General features: G+C 42.3%; 2 protein-coding genes across 3 annotated transcripts in view; both read right to left on the minus strand.

The window, feature by feature from the left end:
* The window catches only part of LOC115106700 (protein FAM117A-like), a 32,922-nt gene extending 20,219 nt beyond the window's left edge, over positions 1-12,703 (minus strand). The window contains exons 1-3 of one of the 2 annotated variants that reach the window (XM_029629686.2): positions 12,083-12,703; positions 9,422-9,567; positions 8,352-8,447 (exon numbers count right to left, since the gene is read on the minus strand). In XM_029629686.2, the coding sequence (XP_029485546.1) occupies positions 8,352-8,447; positions 9,422-9,567; positions 12,083-12,197 (357 nt within the window). In that variant the 5' untranslated portion in view covers positions 12,198-12,703. Of the gene's footprint in view, positions 1-8,351; positions 8,448-9,421; positions 9,568-12,073 lie in introns of both variants that reach the window. The other variant, XM_029629685.2, reaches the window with a different exon arrangement.
* Positions 12,704-16,431: 3,728 nt separating this feature from the next.
* rundc3ab (RUN domain containing 3Ab) overlaps positions 16,432-26,500 on the minus strand; it is a 35,626-nt gene continuing 25,557 nt past the window's right edge. The window contains exons 9-11 of the mRNA XM_029629687.2: positions 18,620-18,733; positions 18,185-18,285; positions 16,432-17,933 (exon numbers count right to left, since the gene is read on the minus strand). Coding sequence (XP_029485547.1) covers positions 17,791-17,933; positions 18,185-18,285; positions 18,620-18,733 — 358 coding nt within the window. The 3' untranslated portion in view covers positions 16,432-17,790. The remainder of the gene's footprint in view (positions 17,934-18,184; positions 18,286-18,619; positions 18,734-26,500) is intronic.

Below are 26,500 nucleotides of genomic sequence, written 5' to 3' on the forward strand. Positions count from 1 at the left end.
CAGGAAGTTAAAGCTTGGTCGCAAATGGGTCTTCCAAATGGACAATGACCCCAAGCACACTTCCAAAGTTGCGGCAAAATGGCTTAAGGACAACAAAGTCAAGGTATTGGAGTGGCCATCACAAAGCCCTGATTTCAATCCTATAGAAAAAGTGGGCAGAAATGAAAAAGTGTGTGCGAGCAAGGAGGCCTTACAAACCTGACTCAGTTACACCAGCTCTGGAGGAATGGGCCAAAAGTCACCCAACTCATTGTGGGAAGCTTGTGGAAGGCTACACAAAACGTTTGACCCAAATGACCCAAAACCAAATACTAATTGAGTGTATATAAAACTTCTGACCCACTGGGAATGCAATGAAATAAAAGCAGAAATAATTCTCTGACATTTCATTCTTAAAATAAAGTGGTGATCCTAACTGACCTAAGACAGGGAATTTTTACTAGGATTAAATGTCAGGAATTGTGAAAAACTAAGTTTAAATGTATTTGGCTAAGGTGTATGTAAACTTCCGACTTCAACTGTGTGTGGTCTCAATTAAATAAGCCTGTATACTATGCTACATGGGTGGAGAAGTTGTCTTTAACTTCCATAGTATGGTAGGCTATAGTTTAGAAAAGTGCGTATGGAACTCAGAGATAAGCCTACTGCTGCATTGACCTATAGGCTATGAATTCCATTGTCAACTAAGTAAAATACATAAGCCTAACACTGACAAATAAAAAAAACACTTTCATTCGAATTCATCTCTACTCCGCCTGTCTGCCTCCCTTTCTATCCATCTGTCTTGACTTGAGCCATCACTACTGAAGTGCAACGTATCAAACTTATCCAGCCCTCTAGCGAAGTGACAACATTGTATCAAATGGATCCAGCCCGAATGCCATTGCTATGGAACTTGCAACATTGTATTAACTAGCCTATTCCGGGGGCTCAGTTTCCCTTGCCAATGAGCTTGGGACAGACAGCTATTTTTGCACAAGGGTAACATTTCAGGTATTTTATGACCTTTCCACTGGGCATATGGGATCATCAGATCATGATATTTTGCTCTCACACTGAGGCTTGGTGATTATCGAAGCCGGGAGAGTATTTGAGAGACTTTTCAGATACTGTGAGGGACCTATTCGTAATGGATGTTGAAAAACAAACTTTGTTGACTTAGTTTATTAGTGGTGGACATGGTGAGTTTAGACAAATCAGGCACTCTCAATTGAGCACTTTCCTACATTTGCGCAGAGCAGGCCAGGTACTTCTATGCGTGCTCCCTAAACATTATCAGAAAAACCACTCATTGCTCACATTCATTTTAGTCATTTAGCAGACACTTATTTGGAGTGACTTACAGGAGCAATTAGTTGGCTCGGTATTCGAACCATTGACCTTTCAGTCACTGGCCCACCACTCTTAACCACTAGGCTAACGCCCCAAAAAGAGCAGTACAATTTGTTCATATTTTTTTTTACAAAACTCAAATGATGGTTATGAAATAAACCAAAACATGTTTCTTGCAAATGTTTCCACTCAGAACGAGAACATTAAATCATCATCTGAAAATAGCACATTTCTATGTTTTGTAGTAAAACATTTAGGAAGATAAGTGTTTTCAATGACATCATTGCATCATGTGATTTTAAATGCATCATGTGATTTTAAATTATGAGTTGGCATGACGTCATTGGAAACTCACCTTCCTCTATTTTTTACTACAAAACATGGAAACGTGGCATTTTCACATGCACTATATATACAAAATTATGTGGATACCCCTTCAAATGAGTGGATTTGAATACAGTTGCTGTTAAATATGAGTGTTTCAGAATGGAATATGCTTTATATTTTAGATTTTTTTAATGTAACTATGTTAATATACACTGCTCAAAAAAATAAAGGGAACACTAAAATAACATCCTAGATCTGAATGAATGAAATATTCTTAAATTATTTTTTCTTTACATAGTTGAATGTGCTGACAACAAGTATCACACAAAAATGATCAATGGAAATCAAATTTATCAACCCATGGAGGTCTGGATTTGGAGTGGAAAACCACACTACAGGCTGATCCAACTTTGATGTAATGTCCTTAAAACAAGTCCAAATGAGGCTCAGTAGTGTGTGTGGCCTCCACGTGCCTGTATGACCTCCCTACAACGCCTGGGCATGCTCCTGATGAGGTGGCAGATGGTCTCCCTCTAGGGATCTCCTTCCAGATCTGGACTAAAGCATCCGCCAACTCCTGGACAGTCTGTGGTGCAACGTGGTGTTGGTGGATGGAGCGAGACATGATGTCCCAGATGTGCTCAATTGGATTCAGGTCTGGGGAACGGGCGAGTCAGTCCATAGCATCAATTCCTTCCTCTTGCAGGAACTGCTGACACACTCCAGCCACATGAGGTCTAGCATTGTCTTGCATTAGGAGGAACCCAGGGCCAACCGCACCAGCATATGGTCTCACAAGGGGTCTGAGGATCTCATCTCGGTACCTAATGGCAGTCAGGCTACCTATGGGGCGCACATGGAGGCCCCCCAAAGAAATGCCACCCCACACCATGACTGACCCACCGCCAAACCGGTCATGCTGGAGGATGTTGCAGGCAGCAGAACGTTCTCCACGGCGTCTCCAGACTCTGTCACGTGCTCAGTGTGAACCTGCTTTCATCTGTGAAGAGCACAGGGCGCCAGTGGCGAATTTGCCAATCTTGGTGTTCTCTGGCAAATGCCAAATGTCCTGCACGGTGTTGGGCTGTAAGCACAACCCCCACCTGTGGACGTCGGGCCCCTCATACCACCCTCATAGAGTCTGTTTCTGACCGTTTGAGCAGACACGCACATTTGTGGCCTGCTGGAGGTCATTTTGCAGGGCTCTGGCAGTGCTCCTCCTGCTCCTCCTTGCACAAAGGCCGAGGAAGCGGTCCTACTGCTGGGTTGTTGCCCTCCCACGGCCTCCTCCACGTCTCCTGATGTACTGGCCTGTCTCCTGGTAGCGCCTCAATGCTCTAGACACTACGCTGACAGACACAGCAAACCTTCTTGCCACAGCTCGCATTGATGTGCCATCCTGGATGAGCTGCACTACCTGAGCCACTTGTGTGGGTTGTAGACTCCGTCTACCACTAGAGTGAAAGCACCGCCAGCATTCAAAAGTGACCAAAACATCAGCCAGGAAGCATAGGAACTGAGAAGTGGTCTGTGCTCCCCACCTGCAGAACCACTCCTTTATTGGGGGTCTTGCTAATTGCCTATCATTTCCACCTGTTGTCTATTCCATTTGCACAACAGCATGTGAAATTTATTGTCAATCAGTGTTGCTTCCTAAGTGGACAGTTTGATTTCACAGAAGTGTGATTGACTTGGAGTTACATTGTGTTGTTTAAGTGTTCCCTTTATTTTTTTGAGCAGTGTATATCTTGGTTGTATGTGTTTTGGGGCAGAAATGGTCACGGTTGTGAAAAAGTCAATAGTTGGATGAGTTGCAGAGTTAATTGCAAATGATGTTCTTTTCCCCCCATTAATTAGGCTATTCACTCCTGAACCACAAGGTCTATCTACTAGAAACTCATCAACACAGACGTGAATATTAGGGACGATTAGATACATGCGCTCTGAAAGTACACATTTTAGTTGAACTAACATTTGTTGCGTAAACATTCATTTTCCATTCTAAATCAAATCTGCTGCTGATGAGGCTCCAGAGCTGGGCCTCTGGCTGCATTCACACAGGCAGCCCAATTCTGAATTTTTTTTCCACTAATTGGTCTTTTGACCAATCAGATGAGACCTTTTCACATCTTTTTCAGAGTTGATCTGATAAGTCAAAACATCAATTCGTGGACTGCCTGTCTAAATCTGAGCTGGCGTGTGTGTGTGTGTCTATACAGTATGTACTGTGTGTGTAAATGTATGTCTATGCTATATGTACTATGTAGGCACCTGAGCTGAGCCATAAGGGAGACAAGGCATCTGCCACCACACTACCACTATCAGATTAGGGGGGGCAATGTAGCAGTTTTTTTGTTGTTTTGTTTTTTACAGCAGCTACTCTTCCTGGGGCCAAACACGTCAAGGAACTTACTTCACACAAAAAATAAATACAATAAATTACAGTAGATCATATATTATTAGACAACTACATATCTACAATACAAAAAATGTATAATACCACCATACAACAATATTACAATGTACGTGTCCATGGCGGTTGGTGCCGTTTAAGTTGTCCAATAGAAACAAGTGTTCCTAATGGACAAATTCAGGCATGTTAATCCCAGTTTCATTTCCTTCCGTTTAAAAATAGTTTTTCAACAGAATCGGTGGAATGAATACACCCCGATCACACGTAAACAGTTCACTTTCATAGCAGCCAAGTTGTATTACTTCTCGCATTTATGCGCTCTCCTCTGCTCACCTTTTCTCTTCGCTTGAGGACTTAAATGCGACCAGGCGAAAAAACCTTTCCAAGCCAAGCCATATCATAACCACTACAGACAGCCTACATCGTCACCATATTAGCTAAAGTAAAATCATAGTCAACATAGCTAATAGAACTAAAGAGTTAGTAAACCCGATACAATTATGCAGTAACGTTACCGTGTAGTCAGTAAGCAGATTAGCATTTACACAGGCAGGCCACAGTGGCAATACATTTGTAAAACAAAAAGCTTACCTTGACTTGGAAGAGTTCCACTGTTGTGTTGGATAGTCATAGCCAGCTAGCTAACATAGCATCCCTCTGAGCAGGCTAAACTAGCTAGCTACATTTGCTATACATAAGTAAAACTGAAAAAAAAGTGACGAAATCTCTCGCTTCTCCCTCATTTTGGAAGAAACAAGTGTTCAAAACTGTTCAATTATTCTCTCTCTTGGAGTCAAATACTCACCACATTTTATGCACAGCTAGCTAGCTGTAGCTTATGCTTTCAGTACTAGATTCATTCTCTCATCCTTTGATTAGGTGGACAACGTCATTTCATGCTGCAAGAGCTCTGATAGAGGATTTCCTTCAACCTGGAAGTTGTCATAATTAATGTGTAAGTCTATGTAAGAGGGTGAGAAACATGAGCCTCCTAGATTTTGTATTGAAGTCAATGTACCCAGAGGAGGACGGAAGCTATCTGTCCTCTAGCTACACCATAGTGCTACCCTAGTGCTGTTGAGGCTACTGTAGATCTTCATTGAAAATACTTTTAATCAATTAATTGGTGACATGCAAATATATTTAGTATAGTTTTATCTAAAAAGGATAACTTTTAAATTTTTTAAGTATGGTCCACTCCTTTCTACTGAGGAGCCTTTACTGAAGTGTGTAGAGTGCATGTTCGCTAGCGTGTGTATGACTCTTCACAGTCCGCGTTGTTGCACAAGGTGTAGTTTTATCTTTTAAAAAATAAAATAATAATCTGATTTTACTGCTTGCACGAGTAACTTGATGTGGAATAGAGTTCCATGTAGTTTCCCGAAATCTGTTCTGGACTTGGGGACTTGTGTGTTTTGTCCCCCCCACTGAAATCACAGTCACACACACTAGATTGTATCTAATTTATTATATATGTTTTTATTTTTTAATCAGGTATGACAGTGTATTCGGAAATTATTCAGACCCCTTGACCTTTCCATATTTTGTTACCTTACAGCCTTAAATCCATTTGAGGTTCTCTCAAGCTACACATAATGCCCCACAACGACAAAGCAAAAACTGATTTAGACAGTTTTGCAAATTCAAAATATTCATAATAAAATAATATGAAATATTAGTTACATAAGTATTCACACCCTTCACTCAGTACATTGTTTGTTTTACCTTTATTTTACTAGGCAAGCCAGTTAAGAACAAATTATTATTTACAATGACAGCCTAGAAACAGTGGGTCAACTGCCTTGTTCAGGAGCTGAACGACAGATTTTTTACCTCGTCAGCTCGGGGATTCGATCCACCAGCCTTTCGGTTAATGGCCTAACGCTCTAACCACTACGCTACCTGCCGCCCACAATTGTTGAAGCGCCTTCGTCAGCAATTACAGCCTCAAGTCTTCTTGGGTATGACGCTACAAGCTTGAAACACCTGTATTTGGGGAGTTTCTCCCATTCTTCTCTGCAGGGCCTCAGGCTCTGTCAGTTTGGATTTGGAACATCGCAGCACAGCTGTTTTCAGGTATCTCCAGAGATGTTCGATTGGGTTCAAGTCCGGGCTCTGGCTGGACCACTGAAGGACATTGAGATACTTGTCCCGATGCCACTCCTGCATTGTCTTGGCTGTGTGCTTAGGGTCGTTGTCCTGTTGGAAGGTGAACCTTTGCCCTGGTCTGAGGTCCTGAGCAGGTTTCATCAAGGACCTCTCAGTACTTTGCTCCATTAATCTTTCCCTCGATCCTGGCTGGTCTCTCAGTCCCTGAAATAAATCCCCACAACATGCTGCCACCACCACCACGCTCCAACGTAGGGATGGTGCCAGGTTTCCTCCAGACGTGACGCTTTCAGGCCAAAGAGTTCAATCTTGGTTTCATCAGACTAGAGAATCTTGTTTCTCATGGCCTGAGTCCTTTAGGTGCTTTTTGGCAAACTCAAAGAGGCCTGTCATGTGCCTTTTACTGAGGGGCTTCCGTCTAGCCACTCTACTATAAAGGCCTGATTGGAGTGCTGCAGAGATGGTTGTCCTTCTGGAAGGTTCACCCATCGCCACAGAGAAACTGTGGAGCTCTGTCAGAGTGACCATCGGGTTCCTGGTCACCTCGCTTACAAAGGCACTTCTCCCCCGATTGCTCAGTTTGGCCAGGTTGCCAGCTCTAGGAAGTCATGGTGGTTCCAAACTTCTTCCATTGAAGAATGATTGAGGTCACAGTGTTCTTGGGGACCTTCAATGCTGCAGAAATGTGATGTTACCCTTCCCCAGATCTGTGCCTCGACACAATCATGTCACGGAGCTCTACGGACAATTCCTCTGAATTCGTATGTAAATAAGGTATCAGTTTTTATTTTATAAATTTGCAAACATTTCTAAAAACCTATTTTTGCTTTGTAATTATGGGGTGTTGTGTGTAGATTGATGAGGGAAATCTTTTAAACCATTTTACAATAAGGCTGTAACGTAAAAATGTTTTGAAAAGGGAAAGGATCTGGATCCTAATGCACTGTAGGCAATGAATATATCGCACAACTTTGGATTTCACCCCCTTATCGCAAATCAACTGGTTCTGAACACTTGGAAGTTTCTACAGAGTGATATTGTCTGCTCCTCTCGCTTTGGCCACTCAGAGCACCTCTCAAAAGGGATTGCTGTCTATAAAATGTTGTAACTTTAACCTGTATATCTAAAAATGACCATATACACTGATAGTTTTGGTAGTTTTGCTTCAAACAATTGCTGATGGTGTACGTGAACATTCAAATAAAATGTATTGTAAGCCCTGTAAAGCAGGTATAACCAGATGACAGTTGTCTCTCCGGTAGCTACTTTAATACCGGCAAAACACAATTTCAACAGCACATCGATTAACAATAACCTAGCAAATTACGTAGGTTGTCAAAACTAATAAAGCCTAATATCACATAAGCCATTTATTGCCTGGGGTTGTGGGGCATGCAAAATGACTTGTAGATCAATGACTCAACACAGTTACATGCAGTTTGACATCACTTGTCACAAAAGATGAGGTATTTCCAGAAGGTAGAAATAATGTAATAGGAGCCAAAATACGAATCGGCAATTTGTAACATTTGAATCCATTTTCTGACCAATGCATGCTACATTTGGAACGGTTTGGGGTCCACGGACCCACACACTTGTATCTTAAACATTTAAAAATCGGGGACTAATGCGCATCGGTCAATCGTTACATCCCTAATATATTTTGTTTTATTATTCAAATATAAATAAAGTACAGTTCCCGCTCAGCCCAGTCAAAACTGTTCGCTGCTCTGGCCCCCCAATGGTGGAACAAACTCCCTCACGACGCCAGGACAGCGGAGTCAATCACCACCTTCCGGAGACACCTGAAACCCCACCTCTTTAAGGAATACCTAGGATAGGATAAAGTAATCCCTCTCACCCCCCCTCCCCCTGAAAAGATTTAGATGCACTACTGTTCCACTGGAGGTCATAAGGTGAATGCACCAATTTGTAAGTCGCTCTGGATAAGAGCGTCTGCTAAATGACTTAAATGTAAATGTATAAATAACCAAAGTTTCCATGATTTCCTTAATGACCAAAATGTCCAAACAATGTGCTAACTTTGGTGAATTTACCGGGAGTTTTGCAACCCGTCTGTCTTTTTGAGACCTAAGAGATTTCAACTCCTGTTCTCACACAAACACTTGTGATTTCATGCGATGTGAGTGGGTGTCAGTGTATTACATGCCTCCTGTAGGTGCTCAGCACTGCCCCACGATGCTGAGCGTTTGTGCCCTTCGCTGCCTTTCCTGTTCGAAGCCTCGTCTGACCACGAGTCAGGCGTCTGGAGGAGGAAGAGCAGTGTCATCATTATCATCTTCCCAAGTCACACGTTATTCCATGTCATGAGGGGTTCACCACATGGAATCAAAAACATTTTATCCATGCCTAATGCAAGTTAAAAAACACATAAGTGCATTGGTGTCTTCAATGTTTTTTTTATTTTTATGTTTAGGGCATTGAATAATGTCTAATAACGTGCAACATTGACCTTTTGACTAGGACAGAGGGGACATGTAAGACACATTGTGTCATGTCCATCATCTATTACTAGATATGCTTTATGCTTAAGTGACATTACATCATGCATACGGTGTTGAAAACACAAATCTTTGCAGAGAGAGAGCAGAGCATAAGGGCTTGAGGTAAGAGACTCACACCGTACCCCTACACACACACCTAGTCTGCTTGCTGCCTCTCAAGCCTCAGAGAAATGGAGAAAGAGGGAGAGGATGTGGGCTAGTGGCGAGTCCCTGCAGAGCGCAAGCACACAGATAGGATGGGTGCAGCCTGCTGCGCAACAAAAAAAGGCCCTGTCAGCTGACTCCAGACATGTTCACACGACTGTGGTTCTCACTCCTTCAGAGAGCAGAACCACCACCTAACACTCATTTTTTTGTCTCTCAGTACTTGCCTTTTCGCTCACTCTCAATCCTCTGCTACAAGCCCAGACCTAAATGCAACCTCTCCAAAGCCTAGACAAATACCTTTACAGGTAATTTACGGTCACTTGTGCTGGCTATTATTAATCTCAAAACATGAGTCGAATGATGTAGGCATAGCCTATTGTAGATAATTTTGTCTGTTTTTATTATACATACATATAACTTAATGTTCCTAACAAAGCCTAACTAGCAGAACATCTATAACTACCATCCCTGAACTTAAATAAAAAACTTTGACTTTCCCCATTCAGATACAAAATGGAGGAAATATAACAAAAGGATATTGTCAGAGAATTCAATGGGAGGTAGTCACCTGGGTTGATTGGTTCTTCCTGCAGAGGCCTGCCTGGCCCTCGGGCTCTTTGGGCCAGTGGCCCTGCAGGTAGGGGCCCACAATGGCATCCAGAGAGAGTGTCCGCCGCATCCCAGGGGTCACCTGTCGCGCTTTGGTCTTCTTCTCTGATAATGAAAGGAGGAGAATTTTATCATGCATAGAAACACAACATGCAACAATTTCAGAGATTTTACTGAGTTACAGTTCATATAAGGAAATCAGTCCATTGAAATAAATAAATTGGGCCCAAATCTATGGATTTCACAACTAGGCAGGTGTGTAACCATTGGTGGGCCTTGGAGGGCATAGGCCCACCCACTTAGCAGCCAGTGCCAAACCACTGGGGAGCCGGGCCCAGCCAATTCAGAATGTGTCTTTCCCCACAAAAGGGCATTATAACTGACAGAAACACTCCTCAATGCCAATTGCAAGAACAGTTCGGCGGGAGCTTCATGGGTTTCAATTGCCGAGCAGCCGCACACAAGCCCAAGATCACCATGCGCAATGCCAAACGTCAGCTAGAGTGGTGTAGAGCTCGTCGCCATTGGACTCTAGAGCAGTGTTAACACGTTCTCTGGAGTGAACTCACTTCACCATCTGGCAGGCCGATGGACGAATCTGGGTTTGGCGGATGCAGGAAAAATGCTACCTGCCCCAATGCATAGTGTGAAGTGTAAAGTTTGGTGGAGGATGAACAATGGTCTGGGGCTGTTTTCAGGCTAGGCCCCTTTGTTCCAGTGAAGGGAAATCCTAACGCTACAGCATACAACGACATTCGAGATGATTCAGTGCTTCCAACTTTGTGGCAACAGTTTGGGGAAGGCCCTTCCCTGTTTCAGCATGACAATGCCCCATTGCACAAAGCGAGGTCCATGGAGAAATGGTTTGTCGAGCCCGCTGTGGAAGAACTTGACTGGCATGCACAGAGCTCTGACCTCAACCCCATTTAAATCAGGCAAAGCCCACATTCTGAAATGTTAGAATGTAAAAATAATGAGAATGTCAATGCATTGGGTAGGCCTATAAAGAATATATATATCTCATATTTATTTAACTAGCAAGTCAGTTAAGAACAAATTCTTATTTACAATGACGGCCTACCCCGGCCAAACCCTAACGATGCTGGGCAAATTGGGCGCCACCCTACGGGACTTCCAATCACGGCCAGTTGTGATACAGCCTGGAATCAAACCAGAGTCTGTAGTGACACCTCTAGCACCGAGATGCAGTGCCTTAGACCTCTGCGCCACTCGGGAGCCCATATATATATTCTTAAAAGCGGTAATGCATACCATTTTGCATACATTTTTCCCCTATAGGCTAAAACAATTAGATATAAAAATGAAAAAGTATTTGAAATTCCTTGAATTTGACTTGTCAATATTTACGAGCTCAATATAAATAAAATCACCTGCTATTTAAATGATGAACGCATCATTCACTTTCCAGGCAGATCTTGACCGGGCCAGTAATTAAATATTTTGGGGCCAGTATCTTTCAATTGCATGTGCAGTGAGCATAGGACCTATATGTCCACTACTTTGCGTAGCCATTAACGATGCTATTGATAGCCTAACCGTTCTAGGGTAGATGGAAAGGCAATTAAAAAGGTAACTACAATGTGCGCTACAGAAACACTGCTTGTCAAACAACTGTCTGGCTGGTGTGCACCTGAATTAAACAGTAACACACAACAAAAAATAAGACATTTCTCCCAGACCTCATAAATGGTCACCCGATGTAGTTTTACGCACTGTTGATTGACACTGAAAAACAAAATTGTTTTTGAAATTCTGCTCTCTAGAGGATTTCTCAGAAAAGAACAACCGTCGACATCTGCAATAAATACATTTTGCACTTTATTTGAGCAGTCTCTTTTCTTTGCCGTTACAGTAAATCTATCCAAATCAATGTAAGAACAAGGGCATGGTAATTTAAAAGATGAATAGTCATTGTTAAGCCTGGTTCTGTACGGAATGAGGGCACATTATAGAACTCATACTAGGTCAAGTATCATTTTTTTTGTTAAAACAAGTGTGTGGACCAAATCATGTGCTGGTGCCACCAGTGGAAAAAGTTAGTGTAGAATCCCATTACACTTCTTTTAGTTGTATTTGGTGATGGGGAGACTGATAATTCATGAAGCCCAGAAAGGTGTTCAACCTGTTTTAACTAGTAACTGTTGCCGGAAGGTTCCAAGAGTACAGCTGTATTACTACCACTGTTATATGACAGTTTCAAATTAAGTCATACAATCTAAGTTATGTAGCATAGAGTAATATTAGTAATTGCTGTATATTACAGCCATTTTGTCTGTTTTTGTTCAAGTGACCTTATTCAGCATTGGATGGTTGAATGGGTGTAACATTGTTTCAACCATTTCCTTTGGCAGGCAATTATTAAATTGTTCTGTTGTACATTTCACTGGTTGTCATCGGATGAAAGCATAACTTTTGAAAGCAGTTACCATAAATGAACAATTAACAGTATAATTGCAAGACCTTATTTTCTCACCCAAGCTCATTTCTACCACTGTTTGTTTGGGTTTATGTTGAATGAGATACTCAATGAAAATCAAAACATGTAGGTAACCTTAGCTAGCTATATCTGTACTGTCTGTGTTTACCATACCGGACTTGCCATTTTTCAAGCTGGTCTGTGCTTTGCTGTGCAGCTGGAATGGAACTGTTGCTCTCAAAGGCTGTGGACCAGAAGTGTCTCCCCGGGTCTGGCTGACTCCGCTTCGGCAAGACATCTTCCCAAGACGGCTGCAACTCAAGGTTTTAGTTAGCTCTCGTTGGATTTCTGGTAAATGCTAGAATACCCAACTTCCAGAACTTGATTGGGGAGGTCTCACTCAAGCTAAAACAGCGGCTACCTGTTCCCTCTGAGATCTTAGCTACCTTCACGTTGATAACTATTCAAGTCAGTGCGTGTTTTTATTGGGTAGATAGTGTTCTAACTTAGGCTATGCCTAAGAAATAGTTAAATGGATCTTCTTTGCTCGTGCGAGTTAGCTAGCTAGCCAGCCAGCAGAGTTCCTTTGTGACGATACTGAGCAATTGCAGCACTTTTGTCAAAGAAGGAAGCAGTCCAACCTCAGTAAGTTAATAAACTACATATCACGAGTCTTCTTAGTAAACGATATATCATCATAATTATTCGCAGTGGAACTTATTCTGATCACCAACTAAGTTGAGGTGGTCACGGTGGAGTTTCTTGCGTTGTTGATTGACGCCAACTCAAACAACTTTCACGCTCGTGTGGATGTAATTATGCGGGGTGGGTCCAGTTTTGAATCTGAGATTTGGTTGGTTAGTGAAATGTATTACCATAAGCCCATTGAGCAACTCACTACCAATCGATCACTGTGACAGAAAAAACATGTCACTGCCCAATTCATTTGTCATATTGATTTGAACGTTCTCTTGTTTTTGTTTCAAGACTGGGATAATCAAACTGGACACTGATTCAAAATCTTATCACATAGCCTAGGCTATTCAAGCGTATAAAATGTTGCATTTCAATATTGTTGTTTAAAATGACTTTTAACCTGAAATCCTGAAATAATATTTGTTGTGCACAATGGACAGTCATATGACAATATGACATTCATCTATACATCCATTATTAATGAATTAATTCACTGCATGAGCATATCTTCATTCATTCTAATAACGGGCTCACTCTTATGTAATCAGTGTGTTAGTGTGTTTGTGTCTGAGGGCGGACAACGAGGTGTATCTCCGCAGAAGGGCGATTGTGGAACATGGGTGGTGTGTGACAGTGTGCGTTGTGATAGATAACTTTCCCTGAGCTGTGAGAGAGGGAGTGCCAATGCTGTGACCGGAGAGGGGATAGAGATAACACTCAAACCAGAAGTAGTAGCCTTTAACCACAAATTCTAGATCAGCATTAATCAACCAATATTTAAAGGTTACCCACTGGTAGGTACAAAGCAAAACTGACCCTAGATCAGCAATTCAAGTGGAACTTCAACCTACACCAGAGATAACAGGCCATTGCATCGGCCTCCCTGAAATGGGAGGGAGTGAATGAGCAGCATTATCACAAAGGGTCATGCTTACTACCTCATGTCCACGCACACAGTGTACATACTGCATGTCTTGTGTTGCTGACCTCACAAGTCAAAAAGTGTCATGACAGAAAATCACTTACCCTTCGCAAACCTTCCATAACCTATAGAGCATAGCCCACATGGGGTCATACCATAGATGTGTGTGCGAGTGTGAGTGTGTGTGTATACATCATTGGGTTATACCTAGGGAACTAATAGGACAGTATGTCAACCAGGAATGTGTCCTCACTCCTCAACATCCTATATTACCATCTTCCACGAGAGACCTACAGCAGTTGTTTGCTGTAGTCAAACAGACATAGAGGTCTGTTTGACTGTGCTAATGAATGAATGACTCTATCCTCTGACCCAGTCTTTGTTCGTCTGGTTCCTTTTGTAAAGGGGAGGGGTGTTGGTTTAATAAAAGTTAGAATAAAAAAGGAGGAAGACCACAAAAGGGGAAGATCTGGTAGGTTTGGTGAAGTACACAACAGTATTGGTTCTCTTAGATCTTAAGGGTCTAATTTTGAACTTAATGGCGAATGGCGGAAACATAACAGAGCATTGTCTCATCATAGCATTTTGTACTTCCATTCAGGTCAAATAAGAAAATGCACTGAAAACAATGCAAGATAACTTTTAAATCAGGCTCGTACAAACTGGCACGTCTTTCAGAACTAGAACCCATATTTGAACCTGTATGACACAAAGACACATATCATTCAAGAAGAAGAATGGATATGGGTCATGCACTACAGTAGAGATAACATTATATTGTGACATAGCAAATGCAATAAGTCAACATATAGTACCTTCAAAAGGTACTCATACCCCTAGACTTATTCCACATGTTGCTGTGTTACAACCTGAATTCAAAATGTATTAAATATGTTTTTCTCAGCCAACTACACACAACCCATAATGACATAGTGAAAACACGTTTTAAATTTTTTTTTCAAATGTATTAAAAAAAAAAAAAAAACAGAAATATCACATTTAAATAAATAAGTATTCACACCCGAGTCAATACATGTTAAAATCACCTTTGGCAGCGATTACAGCTGTGAGTCTTTCTGGGTAATTCTCTAACATGCTGACCACACCATGAGCATTGCAAAATAAATGTACATATATATGCATGTTATCAATTTTATTTGATTTATTTGACCTTTATTTAACCAGGTAGGCAAGTTGAGAACAAGTTCTCATTTACAATTGCGACCTGGCCAAGATAAAGCAAAGCAGTTCGACAGATACAACGACACAGAGTTACACATGGAGTAAAACAAACATACAGTCAATAATACAGTATATCAATCATTGCACTGAGACCCACACTTCAGTCCAGTTGGTTGTGGTGATGCACCTTAACGTTGGTTGCCAACCGCCATATAAAGTCCAAAGAAGAAGCCTGAAAGAGGAGAGATTTCTACTCGGTTCACCATTTTATCTGTGGATTAATTGTCAGCATAGAGGACCTTGTGCATTTAAAGTAAAATAACAACCTAATGTTTATATCCCAGGACAAATTAGCTAGCAACAGCAAGCTAGCTAGCTAAATTACTCTAAATGTTTAATGCTTTTTGACATGTCCCCAAATTAATATAGTTGGTTCAGACTTTGATACTTCAACCTGAGTGTCCTGATTGTGGCTGGTGTGGGGGGCCAAAATCAACATGTGTGCGATGTCACCTGTGCCGTCTGGTCATCATGTAAGAGCTATGCACACCTGGATTGTTGGTATAAACGGAGTCTTTTAATAAGTGCTGACCAAACTCCAAAAACCAAAATATATAAAAATAACAAAGTGGGTACAAAACCTGTCGCACGACAACAAATACTAGCACAGTCACATACAATAAAACAATCTCCGACAAGGACATGAGGGGAAACAGAGGGTTAAATACACAACATGTAATTGATGGGATTGGAACCAGGTGTGAAGGAAGACAAGACAAAACCAATGGAAAATGAAAAATGGATCAGTGATGGCTAGAAGATCGGTGACATCGGTGACATCGACCGCCGAACACCGCCCGAACAAGGAGAGGGACCGACTTCGGCAATGTCGTGACATGGGCTTATCTCTATTCTGTTTATTTTTATCCCAAAAAACTCCTTAGTCGTTGCCAATGACAAGCATAACCATAGCATGATGCAGCCACCATCATGCTTGAAAATATGAAGAGTGGTACTCGGTGATGTGTTGTATTTGCTCCAAACATAACACTTTGTATTCAGGACATGAAGTTAATTTCCAATCCAATTTTCTTTACAGTTTTACTTTAGTGCATTATTGCAAACAGGATGCATGTTTTGAAATAGTTGTATTCTGTACAGGCTTCCTTTTCACTCTGTAATTGAGGTTAGTATTGTGGAGTAACTACAATGTTGTTTATCCATCCTCGGTTTTCTCCTATCACAGCCATTAAACTCTGTAACTGTTTTAAAGTTACCATTGGCCTCATGGTGAAATCCCTGAGGGGTTTCCTTCCTCTCCAGCAACTGAGTTCGGAAGGACACCTGTATCTTTGTAGTGACTATGTGTATTAGTACACCATCAAAGTGTAATTATTAACTTCACCATGCTCAAAGGGATATTCAATGTCTGCTTTTTTTGTTTTTACCCATCTTCCAATAGTTACCTTTATTTGGGAGGCATTGGAAAACCTCCCTGGTCTTTGGTTGAATCTGTGTTTGAAATTCACTGCTCAACTGAGGGACCTTACAGATAATTGATAAATGTGGGGTACAACGATGAGGTAGTCATTCAATAATCATGTTAAAAACTATTATTTCACACAGAGTCCATGTGACTTGATTGTGGAATTGTGGAAAAGGTCAAGAGGTGTGAATACTTTCTGAAGGAACTGTACCATACTTTAGTACTTTAGCAACAACACAAGCAATGTAATGTTTAACAAAAAAGGTTGTTTTATTGCTGTTTTAAATGACATACATCCAAACTCCCAACACCTGGGATGAGATGGCTATCTACATGAAGTTAAATAAAACGAGTAAGTATAATGGGAATTCATCATAATACAAAATAAATAGCATACACCCCCCAAAAAATTGCAACATCCAATACTCATACAAGTAAGTCCTACACTCACACAAAAACGCACTCATAGACAGACAGACAATTCAATCAAAACAATTCAATCCAGGTCAGAAGGATAAGTGAAAGGCAACATCCGTCCTGCTCAGCAACACAGCCTTGAATTGATATGCAGTTATGTCTCTGGTTGTTTCCCACACTTAAATTCCATGCATTCGTGCAGTACAAGAGCAATTTCATTTTCGCCATATCCTGAAAACCTGGATAACTGAATTGACTGAGTCGGGCCCAAAGCTTCATTGATACTTACTTGGTCATTTGAAGCACTGCTAATTTATTCTTCACAATCAGAGTGGCCACTACTGTATGTTTAGAAATGATATAATACAAACCCTTTTGCATCCCTCAATGTTAGCTTGTGCTAACAGACTTGTAATAATGCCACGTCAGGTGTAATATGGCAACCCCAAAAAATGGCTAAGCTTCTGAATGGTGTCAAGGTAGCCCTGACAGTTCAAAGCCCTGCACTGCAAGAGTTCACAGTAGGCAGAAAGTAGATACTAGTACCGATACTACTACCGACAGACTTGCAAGACTGAAGACAGAGACAGACGAACACAGACAGATAGTTTTAATTCTACAGTACAACCCTCTAGGGAGGTGAAATGTTTTGGTCAACGGGAGAGATACATGTTTGTAGTTGCTGTAAATTGTCAATTACGATCTGTAATTGTGTAATGGCTATGTTTTCAAGTAAGCAACCATATTTCCCATCTATAGGAGATGATGCGTAGTTCAGCCGAGTAAAGACATTGAAAGACAGTGGAATTGAAGGGTTTGGGCAGTACTGCTCTTCTGGTTGGTTTTCTTTTTTGACACGATTGGAGATGCATGTGATAGACAGGCTTTTCAGTCAGAGATGAGACGGTCATATAGAATGACAGTGTTTTGAAATGAGAGAGCGTTGGATTTGAGGAATGAGGGTGGAATAAAGGGAATTTAAAGGTTTATTGAGGGGGAACATCGTCCTCCTTTTGACAGCAGAAGAAAAAACATTTGTGTTTATTTTTTTGACAAGTCCAGGGAGTCCCTCCCTGTTTCAGTTTGTCTTCACCCATTTGGTGCTTAATGAACACGACCCAGGTTTCTCATGTTGGGTTGACCTGTGTCTCCCAGTGTTTGTGAATGGCAGTCGTTCTTTGGTGCCCTCTAGCTGGGAGAGAGGGCAGGGCTGTTGTCTGTGCTGATGTGGACCAGGCACTCACTGGACTTAAGGCTTGCCAGGGACTTGCAGCTGGGCAGGGAGTTTAGAGAACCACACAGGACCATCATGGAAGGGGTGTAGTCTTTATCTAGGGGAAGGACATATGTTGTCAAAACCAACATGAAATGTGTGTTAGCTGTAGGTGTGTTCATGGTTTTATATTTATGAGAGCATAGCGTGTGCACGTGCATAATTTCTGCACGCTTGTGTGTGTGGCGAGCTTATGCATGCATGTGTCCATGGCTCCATAGATGCATTGCTGTCTGTGTGTGGTGTAATGGCATGTATCCTTATTTGTGAACAATACGGGTAGTGTGTATGAGTGTGTGACTACAGCACCTGCTGTGCACCACGCCTCTCCATTCTGCTGCCCTGCTGTATTCTGGGAGTCGGAGTCCAGGCTGACCACTGACAGCAGCTCTGTGCTGGGGAAGCTCCTCCTACAGGCATATGGGGACATAGAAAATATACTCTCGTTCTTTTTTTCACACTCCCTCTCGCTCTCTCAGCGCTGACACGATCCCCGATTCTACATGACAAACAATCATATCTACCTCATATCGTTAATTTCAATCTGAAAGTTCTGTCGTGTTTCAAGGCCAAGCAGACAAATATTTAAAAAACAAACATAATTGGCTGCACCTTTTCCTCCTTATTTCAATTGACTGATCAACAAAATAACCTCTTTATGAATTTAGGAACTAATTAAACCAAACTGTTGCTACATAGATGCAGTACAAAGACAAGCATTTTGCTGGGAGGATGTAGTCACACCTGCGAAAGAGCTTGCCATCGTCATGATTGTTGTAGGGCTGTTGCCATTGGTTGACGAGAGGGATTGACAGGTTTTTGGCCAAAATGTTGGAGTCACACGGAATCAGGCTCGTCCTGCAAAAAACAAGAATCCCAGTATAATCAAAGCATATCCAAATTGTGTCAATATGGTAGGCTTTTACAGTAATATCCCTGTGCTTCACAGTGAATATGTGTACGCCACACCAAGCTAACAATTCTAGGGAGAGAACATATTTTGTAAAGTTACCCGTAATGTTACCCTAATGTTTGAGTGTCCAGTTTTCTGTTAATTAGGGGAACATTCTATCTATGTTCCAATGTTCTTAGAATATACAAGATATAAGACATTACTGTTCCAAGCACATTTCATCAGAATGTTGCAAGAACATTCCTGTGTCCAGTTTTCTGAGGGTTAGGAGAATATTCAATTGATGTGACATCAAACATACACAGAACATGGTTGCCATGTTCTCAGAACGTAAGATATTAAAGTTTGAAACATGTTTCATGGGACCGTTGCAAGAACATTTCTCGTGTATCAGTCAGGATGTCACCTGATGGTCCCTTGTTTTCCCCAAAAAATAATCAATACATATCATGCCTTAATTACTACGGCCAAGCCCATCAAGGGCCTGATTGGTGATTCACAACTCTTTTTGTTTGTTGGCAAGGGATACTCACACACAGGGATTTTAACATAGTGTTTTTATCTTACATACTTGAAATGCATGATTACATTGTGCATGTTCATTTAGAGTGCATTTGGAAAATTTTCAGACCCCTTGATTTTTCCACATTTTGTTGCATTACAGACTTATTCTAAAATTGATTACAGTTTTTTTCATCAATCTACACACAATACCCCATAATGACAAAGCAAAAACAGGTTTTTAAAAGTGGTTGCAAATGTATTAAAAATATAAAACAAATAGTTTATTTACATAAGTATTCAGACCCTTTGCTATGAGACTCAAAATTGAGCTCAGGTGCATCCTGTTCCCATTGAGTTTGCCAAAAGGCACCTAAAGGATTCTCTGGTCTGATGAAACCATGATAGAAATCTTTGGCCTGAATGCCAAGCGTCACACTTGGAAACTGGTACCATCCCTATGGTGAAGCATGGTGGAGGCAGCATCATGCTGTGCGGCTGTTTTTCAGAGGTAGGGACTGGGAGACTAGTCAGGGTCAAGGGAACGGAGCAAAGTACAGATCTGGTACCATCCCTACAGTGAAGCATGGAGGTGACAGCATCATGCTGTGGGGCTGTTTTTCAGCGGTAGGGACAGGAAGCCACTCCTCAGTAAAAGGCACATGACAGCCCGCTTGGACAGACCATGAGAAACAAGATTCATCTAGTCTGATGAAACAAAGATTGAAGTCTTTGGCCTGGGACTGGGAAATTAGTCAGGATTGTGGCAAAGTACAGAGAGCTCCTTGATGAAAACCTGCTCCAGAGAGGTAAGGATCTCAGACTGGGGCAAAGGTTCACCTTCCAACAGGACAACAACCCTAAGCACACAGCCAAGGCAAAGCAGGAAGGCTACCCAAAACATTTGACCTAAGTTAAACAATTTAAAGGCAATGTTACCAAATACTAATTGAGTGTATGTAAACTTCTGACCCACTGGGAATGTGATGAAAGAAATAAAAGCTGAAATAAATCATTCTCTCTACTATTATTCTGACATTTCACATTCTCAAAATAAAGTGGTGATCCTAACTGACCAAAGACAGGGAATTTACTAGGATTAAATGTCAGGAATTGTGAAAAACTGAGTTTAAATTTATTTGGCTAAGGTGTATGTAAACTTCCGACTTCAACTGTATATAGCTGAGCATCTCAAAAAGAACTCCATTCTATTTTTGAACTCGACACCACATACCATGTAGAACAAACATCTGTCATTAAGAAACTTATTTTAATTAGATCAGATAGGTGCATCGCTGGGGCCATAACGAATTAGTTGGATGGGAATTTGATTTCTATAGAGGGGCACATTCTTTTCATGGGACCTCCTGCATGAGCTTGCACACATTTTCGAATGGATATTACAGTAAAGACCATAGGCGGCGCGTGAGTTTCAAGTTTGGGGAAGCTTACAATTTATAATACCATTTCTACCAATCTCTTTGCCAGTTATGATTTTCATATGCGCATTTTCGTGGAACAGTTTAATTTCAATACTAACATTTTCATTTCTCAATCCTTGTCACGTGGTTAATCGTTAAAATCTGAATTAAAATGGCAAATATCTAAAAGTTAAAATTCAACTAATGCAAGAGCACCAGCCATTTAACACATTGACACACTGATCGATTGGCGGTTCAACAAAATATTTTCCTATAGGCCAATGCAGCAGTAAGCGTATAACTTCCATCGTCAACTAAGTAAAATACATAAGCCTAAAGACAAAAAATAAAAACAGCAGAGATTATCCTCATGAAAATTCCGGATCTTTTAACCACATTAATCTCTCTACTCAGCCTGTCTGCCTCTCTATCTGTCTTTACTTGAGCTAGCATTGTATTAAATAAATCCGCGAACTTGCAACATTGTATCAACTAGCCTATCAACTAGCCTACTAGCCTGTTTCACTCGCTCGGATGCTTTATCTGAGATTATTGTTTCTTTCTGTCAGCACGCGTTTCGTGAAATAAATTATATGTATTTCAATAGTTTATTTGTACGGGCAAGGGGGTACGGTAGGGCAGGCCAGGCCCCCTAAAAACGTCCAAGTGCTTCCCAGACAAAACAGTTCGGAAGAGTTTGTGCATATATTATGACAACATTTTGTTCGTTTTGGACTTCGGTAAGGGTTTTGCTGGGTGTTCGGGCACACACCTTTTTTTAATCGAGGCCTGCCGATGTTTCCGGAACCGAAGTCTATGCCCCTTCGTCTGTGATTGGTCAACTGTTTGTCACACCAACCTTTGCTTTGGCTCACCAGCCTGTTTGTCACACAAGCCATCGCTTTGGCCGTACGCCAACTGCAGGCTACAACACCACCTTCCCAGCTCCCCGCGGGGTTTCAACAGGGTCTTTTACTCCTACTGCGGGGAGTCAGACCACCCCTGGAACACCTGTCCCAGAAGGAGAACCAGGCAAGGAAGCGACAGGGCGAGGAGCGCTTCTGCACCTTCACAAGTAGGCGTGGACGTGTCTTGCTTCTCTCTGTCCACTGAGTTCTGCCCTAGTGGAATCAGGTGTTGCAGGAAATTTCCTAGACCGGTCAGTGGCCTTATCATTACGCATTCCTCTAGTCCCTTTACAACCCCCTATCCCAGTCCTTGCCCTAGACAACCTTCCCCCTAGACAATACAGTGCCACTGACACGGCCTGCAACGAAAACATGCGGTCTCTCCTTCACTGCAGCCGAGGTGAGTAAGACATTTAAACGTGTTAACCCTCGCAAGGCTGCAGGCCCAGACGGCATCCCCAGCCGCGCCCTCAGAGCATGCGCAGACCAGCTGGCCGGTGTGTTTACGGATATATTCAATCAATCCCTATACCAGTCTGCTGTTCCCACATGCTTCAAGAGGGCCACCATTGTTCCTGTTCCCAAGAAAGCTAAGGTAACTGAGCTAAACGACTACCGCCCCGTAGCACTCACTTCCGTCATCATGAAGTGCTTTGAGAGACTAGTCAAGGACCATATCACCTCCACCCTACCTGACACCCTAGACCCACTCCAATTTGCTTACCGCCCAAATAGGTCCACAGACGATGCAATCTCAACCACACTGCACACTGCCCTAAGCCATCTGGACAAGAGGAATACCTATGTGAGAATGCTGTTCATCGACTACAGCTCGGCATTCAACACCATAGTACCCTCCAAGCTCGTCATCAAGCACGAGACCCTGGGTCTCGACCCCGCCCTGTGCAACTGGGTACTGGACTTCCTGACGGGCCGCCCCCAGGTGGTGAGGGTAGGCAACAACATCTCCTCCCCCGCTGATCCTCAACACGGGGGCCCCACAAGGGTGCGTTCTGAGCCCTCTCCTGTACTCCCTGTTCACCCACGACTGCGTGGCCACGCACGCCTCCAACTCAATCATCAAGTTTGCGGATGACACAACAGTGGTAGGCTTGATTACCAACAACGACGAGACGGCCTACAGCACATATGTCAGAGTCAAGGCCCGCGGGCCACATCCGGCCCGCAAGAAGGTTTTTTACGGCCCCTGGGATGATCTTGATTTATTATTAGAACCGGCCCGCAGCAAGCCGGCAGCCCGCAGATCTTTTACACGCACCAATACTACATTTCCCACAATGCAAAGGTGACGCACCGAGCAGTAGGCTGCTTCATTTCAATATTTATTGGCACAGCAGTCGTCAGCATCACAGTAAAATTAACTTTCAGATACCCATCAAAAATGGCAAAACGGAAGGTGGATACTGAGAACCGGGGGTTTCAAACAAGGTGGGAGTCGGAGTATATGTTCACGAAGGTAGCTGGAAAACCTGTGTGTCTTCTGTGTGGAGAAAGTGTGGCGGTACTGAAAGAGTATAATCTGAGACGACATTATGAAACGAAACACGCGGACAAAAACAAGAATATGGACATGGAACAAAGGCTACAAAAGGCAGAGGAATTAAAACGAGGCCTCAAATCTCGACAGGCTCTGTTCAAAAAAAGCCAAATCACAAGGCCAGGCTGCTGTCAAGGCCAGTTTTATTTTGGCAGAAGAGATCGCTAAATCAGCCCGGCCATTTACGGAGGGGGATTTCATCAAAAACTGCATGATTAAAGTTTGTGACGAAGTTTGCCCAGAAAAAGGCAACTCTTTTTAAATGTGAGTCTGAGCAGAAACACCATTGCCGAGAGAGTAGACCAGTTGTCCATCAATCTAAAAGAGCAGCTTGTGAAAAAGGGAAAAGATTTTATTGCATATTCCTTGGCTGTGGATGAGAGCACCGACATTTCTGACATTGCCCAGTTGTCAATTTTCATCCGCGGAGTGGACTCCAACCTAAGCGTGACAGAGGAGTTTTTGGCTTTACGTCCTATGCATGGCACAACTACGGGGCATGATTTGTATGAAGAGGTGTCAAGATGTGTAAATGAGATGGAGCTGCCTTGGGAAAACTCGTGGGTTTGACAACCGACGGAGCACCTGCGATGTGTGGACACAGGAGCGGACTGGTGGCGAAGATACGGGAAAAGATGCAAGAGGAAAACGCGACAGGTGAGCTGACAGCTTATCATTGTATCATACACCAGGAAGCGTTGTGCGGTAAAGCCTTGAAAATGGAGCATGTAATGAGCATCATCACGCGCACAGTTAACTTTATCAGAGCCAAAGGTTTGAATCACCGCCAGTTCAAGGCATTTCTGACGGAGTTAGAAACGGAGCATGGTGATTTGCCTTATCACACAGAGGTGCGATGGCTAAGCCAGGGAAAGGTGCTTCAAAGATGTTTCGAGCTCAGGAGATTTGTCTGTTCTTGGACAGCAAAGGGAAAGACACAACACAACTCCGAGACGAAATGTTTCTGTGTGAAATGGCTTTTCTGTGTGACATTACGAGTCATCTGAATGCAATAAACTTGCAGCTGCAGGGTCGGGATCGTGTCATCTCTGATATGTACAGTACAGTGAAGGCATTTAAAACCAAACTGACTCTGTGGGAGACGAGATGCGGAAAGAAAATTTGAGCCACTTTCCCAGCTGCCAGACCATGAAAGAGAAGCTCTCTACCAGTGCGTTCCCGAGCACACAGTTGGCTGATAAAATAGGTATGCTTGCCGCTGACTTTCGACGCCGATTTGCTGACTTTGAAGCACAAAAAGCAGGTTGGAACTGCTCGGTAACCCATTTGCTGTTGACGTGGAAAGCTCACCACCAAACCTCCAAATGGAGTTGATTGACCTCCAATGCAATGATGCACTGAGGGCAAAATATGCGGCAGTGGGTGCTGCGGAGTTCGCCCGTTTCCTCCCGGCACAATGCCCCAGCTGCGCATCCAGGCTGCTCAAACGTTGTCTATGTTTGGCAGCACATACCTGTGTGAACAACTGTTTTCTTTGATGAACCTGAACAAAACATCACACAGAAGTCGACTTACTGCTGAACACCTCCACTCAATTCTGAGGATTTCTTCAGCTCAGAGCCTTACCCCGAACATTGATGAACTTGTGGAAAAGATGGGACACCACCAAGTATCACCCTCAACCTCAAACAAGTGAACATTACTGTGCAATCACATATTTAGAGTTTTTACTCAGTTCAAGTTTAAAAGTTAAAATTTAATATTTGTTTTCACTGCATGTTACTTCTCCTTAAACAAAGTGTTGTTTTTGATTAATAGATTTTTGCACTTTATTTTTTTATATTTCAATCCAATTATATTTTAAAAATATTTCAGTTGAGTGGATGATAGAAAATTGCTATTATTGTTTTTTCTTTGAAGTAAATTTAGCCCACTTTTGCTAAAATAGAAAATATAGTCTACTGATGGTGCCTTGAATACCGGTTTCTTTCATTTAATGTTCATGTTATGGGGATATTTATATAAAGGAAATTTGTCTTTTGTGTCTGTTGAAAATTAAAGATTACTGACAGAGCCATAAGAAAATATTGCTTTATTTATCTGATCATATTGTAATATATTTGTTAGGTTTTCAGTAGGTTCAATTAGGTTCACTAGACTATATGCGTCATTTAAAAATTTTTCAATGAACATTCGAACAGTCCGGCCCTCGTCTTGTAGCTGATTTTTTTATTTGGCCCTCCGTCCATTTGACTTTGACACCCCTGGCCTACAGGGAGGAGGTGAGGGCCCTCGGAGTGTGGTGTCAGGAAAATAACCTCACACTCAACGTCAACAAAACTAAGGAGATTATTGTGGACTTCAGGAAACAGCAGAGGGAACACCCCCTATCCACATCGATGGAACAGTAGTGGAGAGGGTAGCAAGTTTTAAGTTCCTCGGCATACACATCACAGACAAACTGAACTGGTCCACTCACACAGACAGCATCGTGAAGAAGGCGCAGCAGCGCCTCTTCAACCTCAGGAGGCTGAAGAAATTTGGCTTGTCACCAAAAGCACTCACAAACTTCTACAGATGCACAATCGAGAGCATCCTGGCGGGCTGTATCACCGCCTGGTACGGCAACTGCTCCGCCCTCAACCGTAAGGCTCTCCAGAGGGTAGTGAGGTCTGCACAACGCATCACCGGGGGCAAACTACCTGCCCTCCAGGACACCTACACCATCCGATGTTACAGGAAGGCCATAAAGATCATCAAGGACATCAACCACCCGAGCCACTGCCTGTTCACCCCGCTATCATCCAGAAGGCGAGGTCAGTACAGGTGCATCAAAGCTGGGACCGAGAGACTGAAAAACAGCTTCTATCTCAAGGCCATCAGACTGTTAAACAGCCACCACTAACATTGAGTGGCTGCTGCCAACACACTGACACGGACACTGTCTCAACTCCAGCCACTTTAATAATGGGAATTGATGGGAAATGATGTAAATATATCACTAGCCACTTTAAACAATGCTACCTTATATAATGTTACTTACCCTACATTATTCATCTCATATGCATACGTATATACTGTACCCTATATCATCGACTGCATCCTTATGTAATACATGTATCACTAGCCACTTTAACTATGCCACTTTGTTTACATACTCATCTCATATGTATATACTGTACTCGATACCATCTACTGTATCTTGCCTATGCCGCTCTGTACCATCACTCATTCATATATCCTTATGTACATATTCTTTATCCCCTTACACTGTGTATAAGATAGTAGTTTTGGAATTGTTAGTTAGATTACTTGTTGGTTATTACTGCATTGTCGGAACTAGAAGCACAAGCATTTCGCTAC

Source organism: Oncorhynchus nerka, linkage group LG23 (assembly GCF_034236695.1).
Source record: "Oncorhynchus nerka isolate Pitt River linkage group LG23, Oner_Uvic_2.0, whole genome shotgun sequence".
Taxonomy (NCBI): Eukaryota; Metazoa; Chordata; class Actinopteri; order Salmoniformes; family Salmonidae; genus Oncorhynchus; species Oncorhynchus nerka.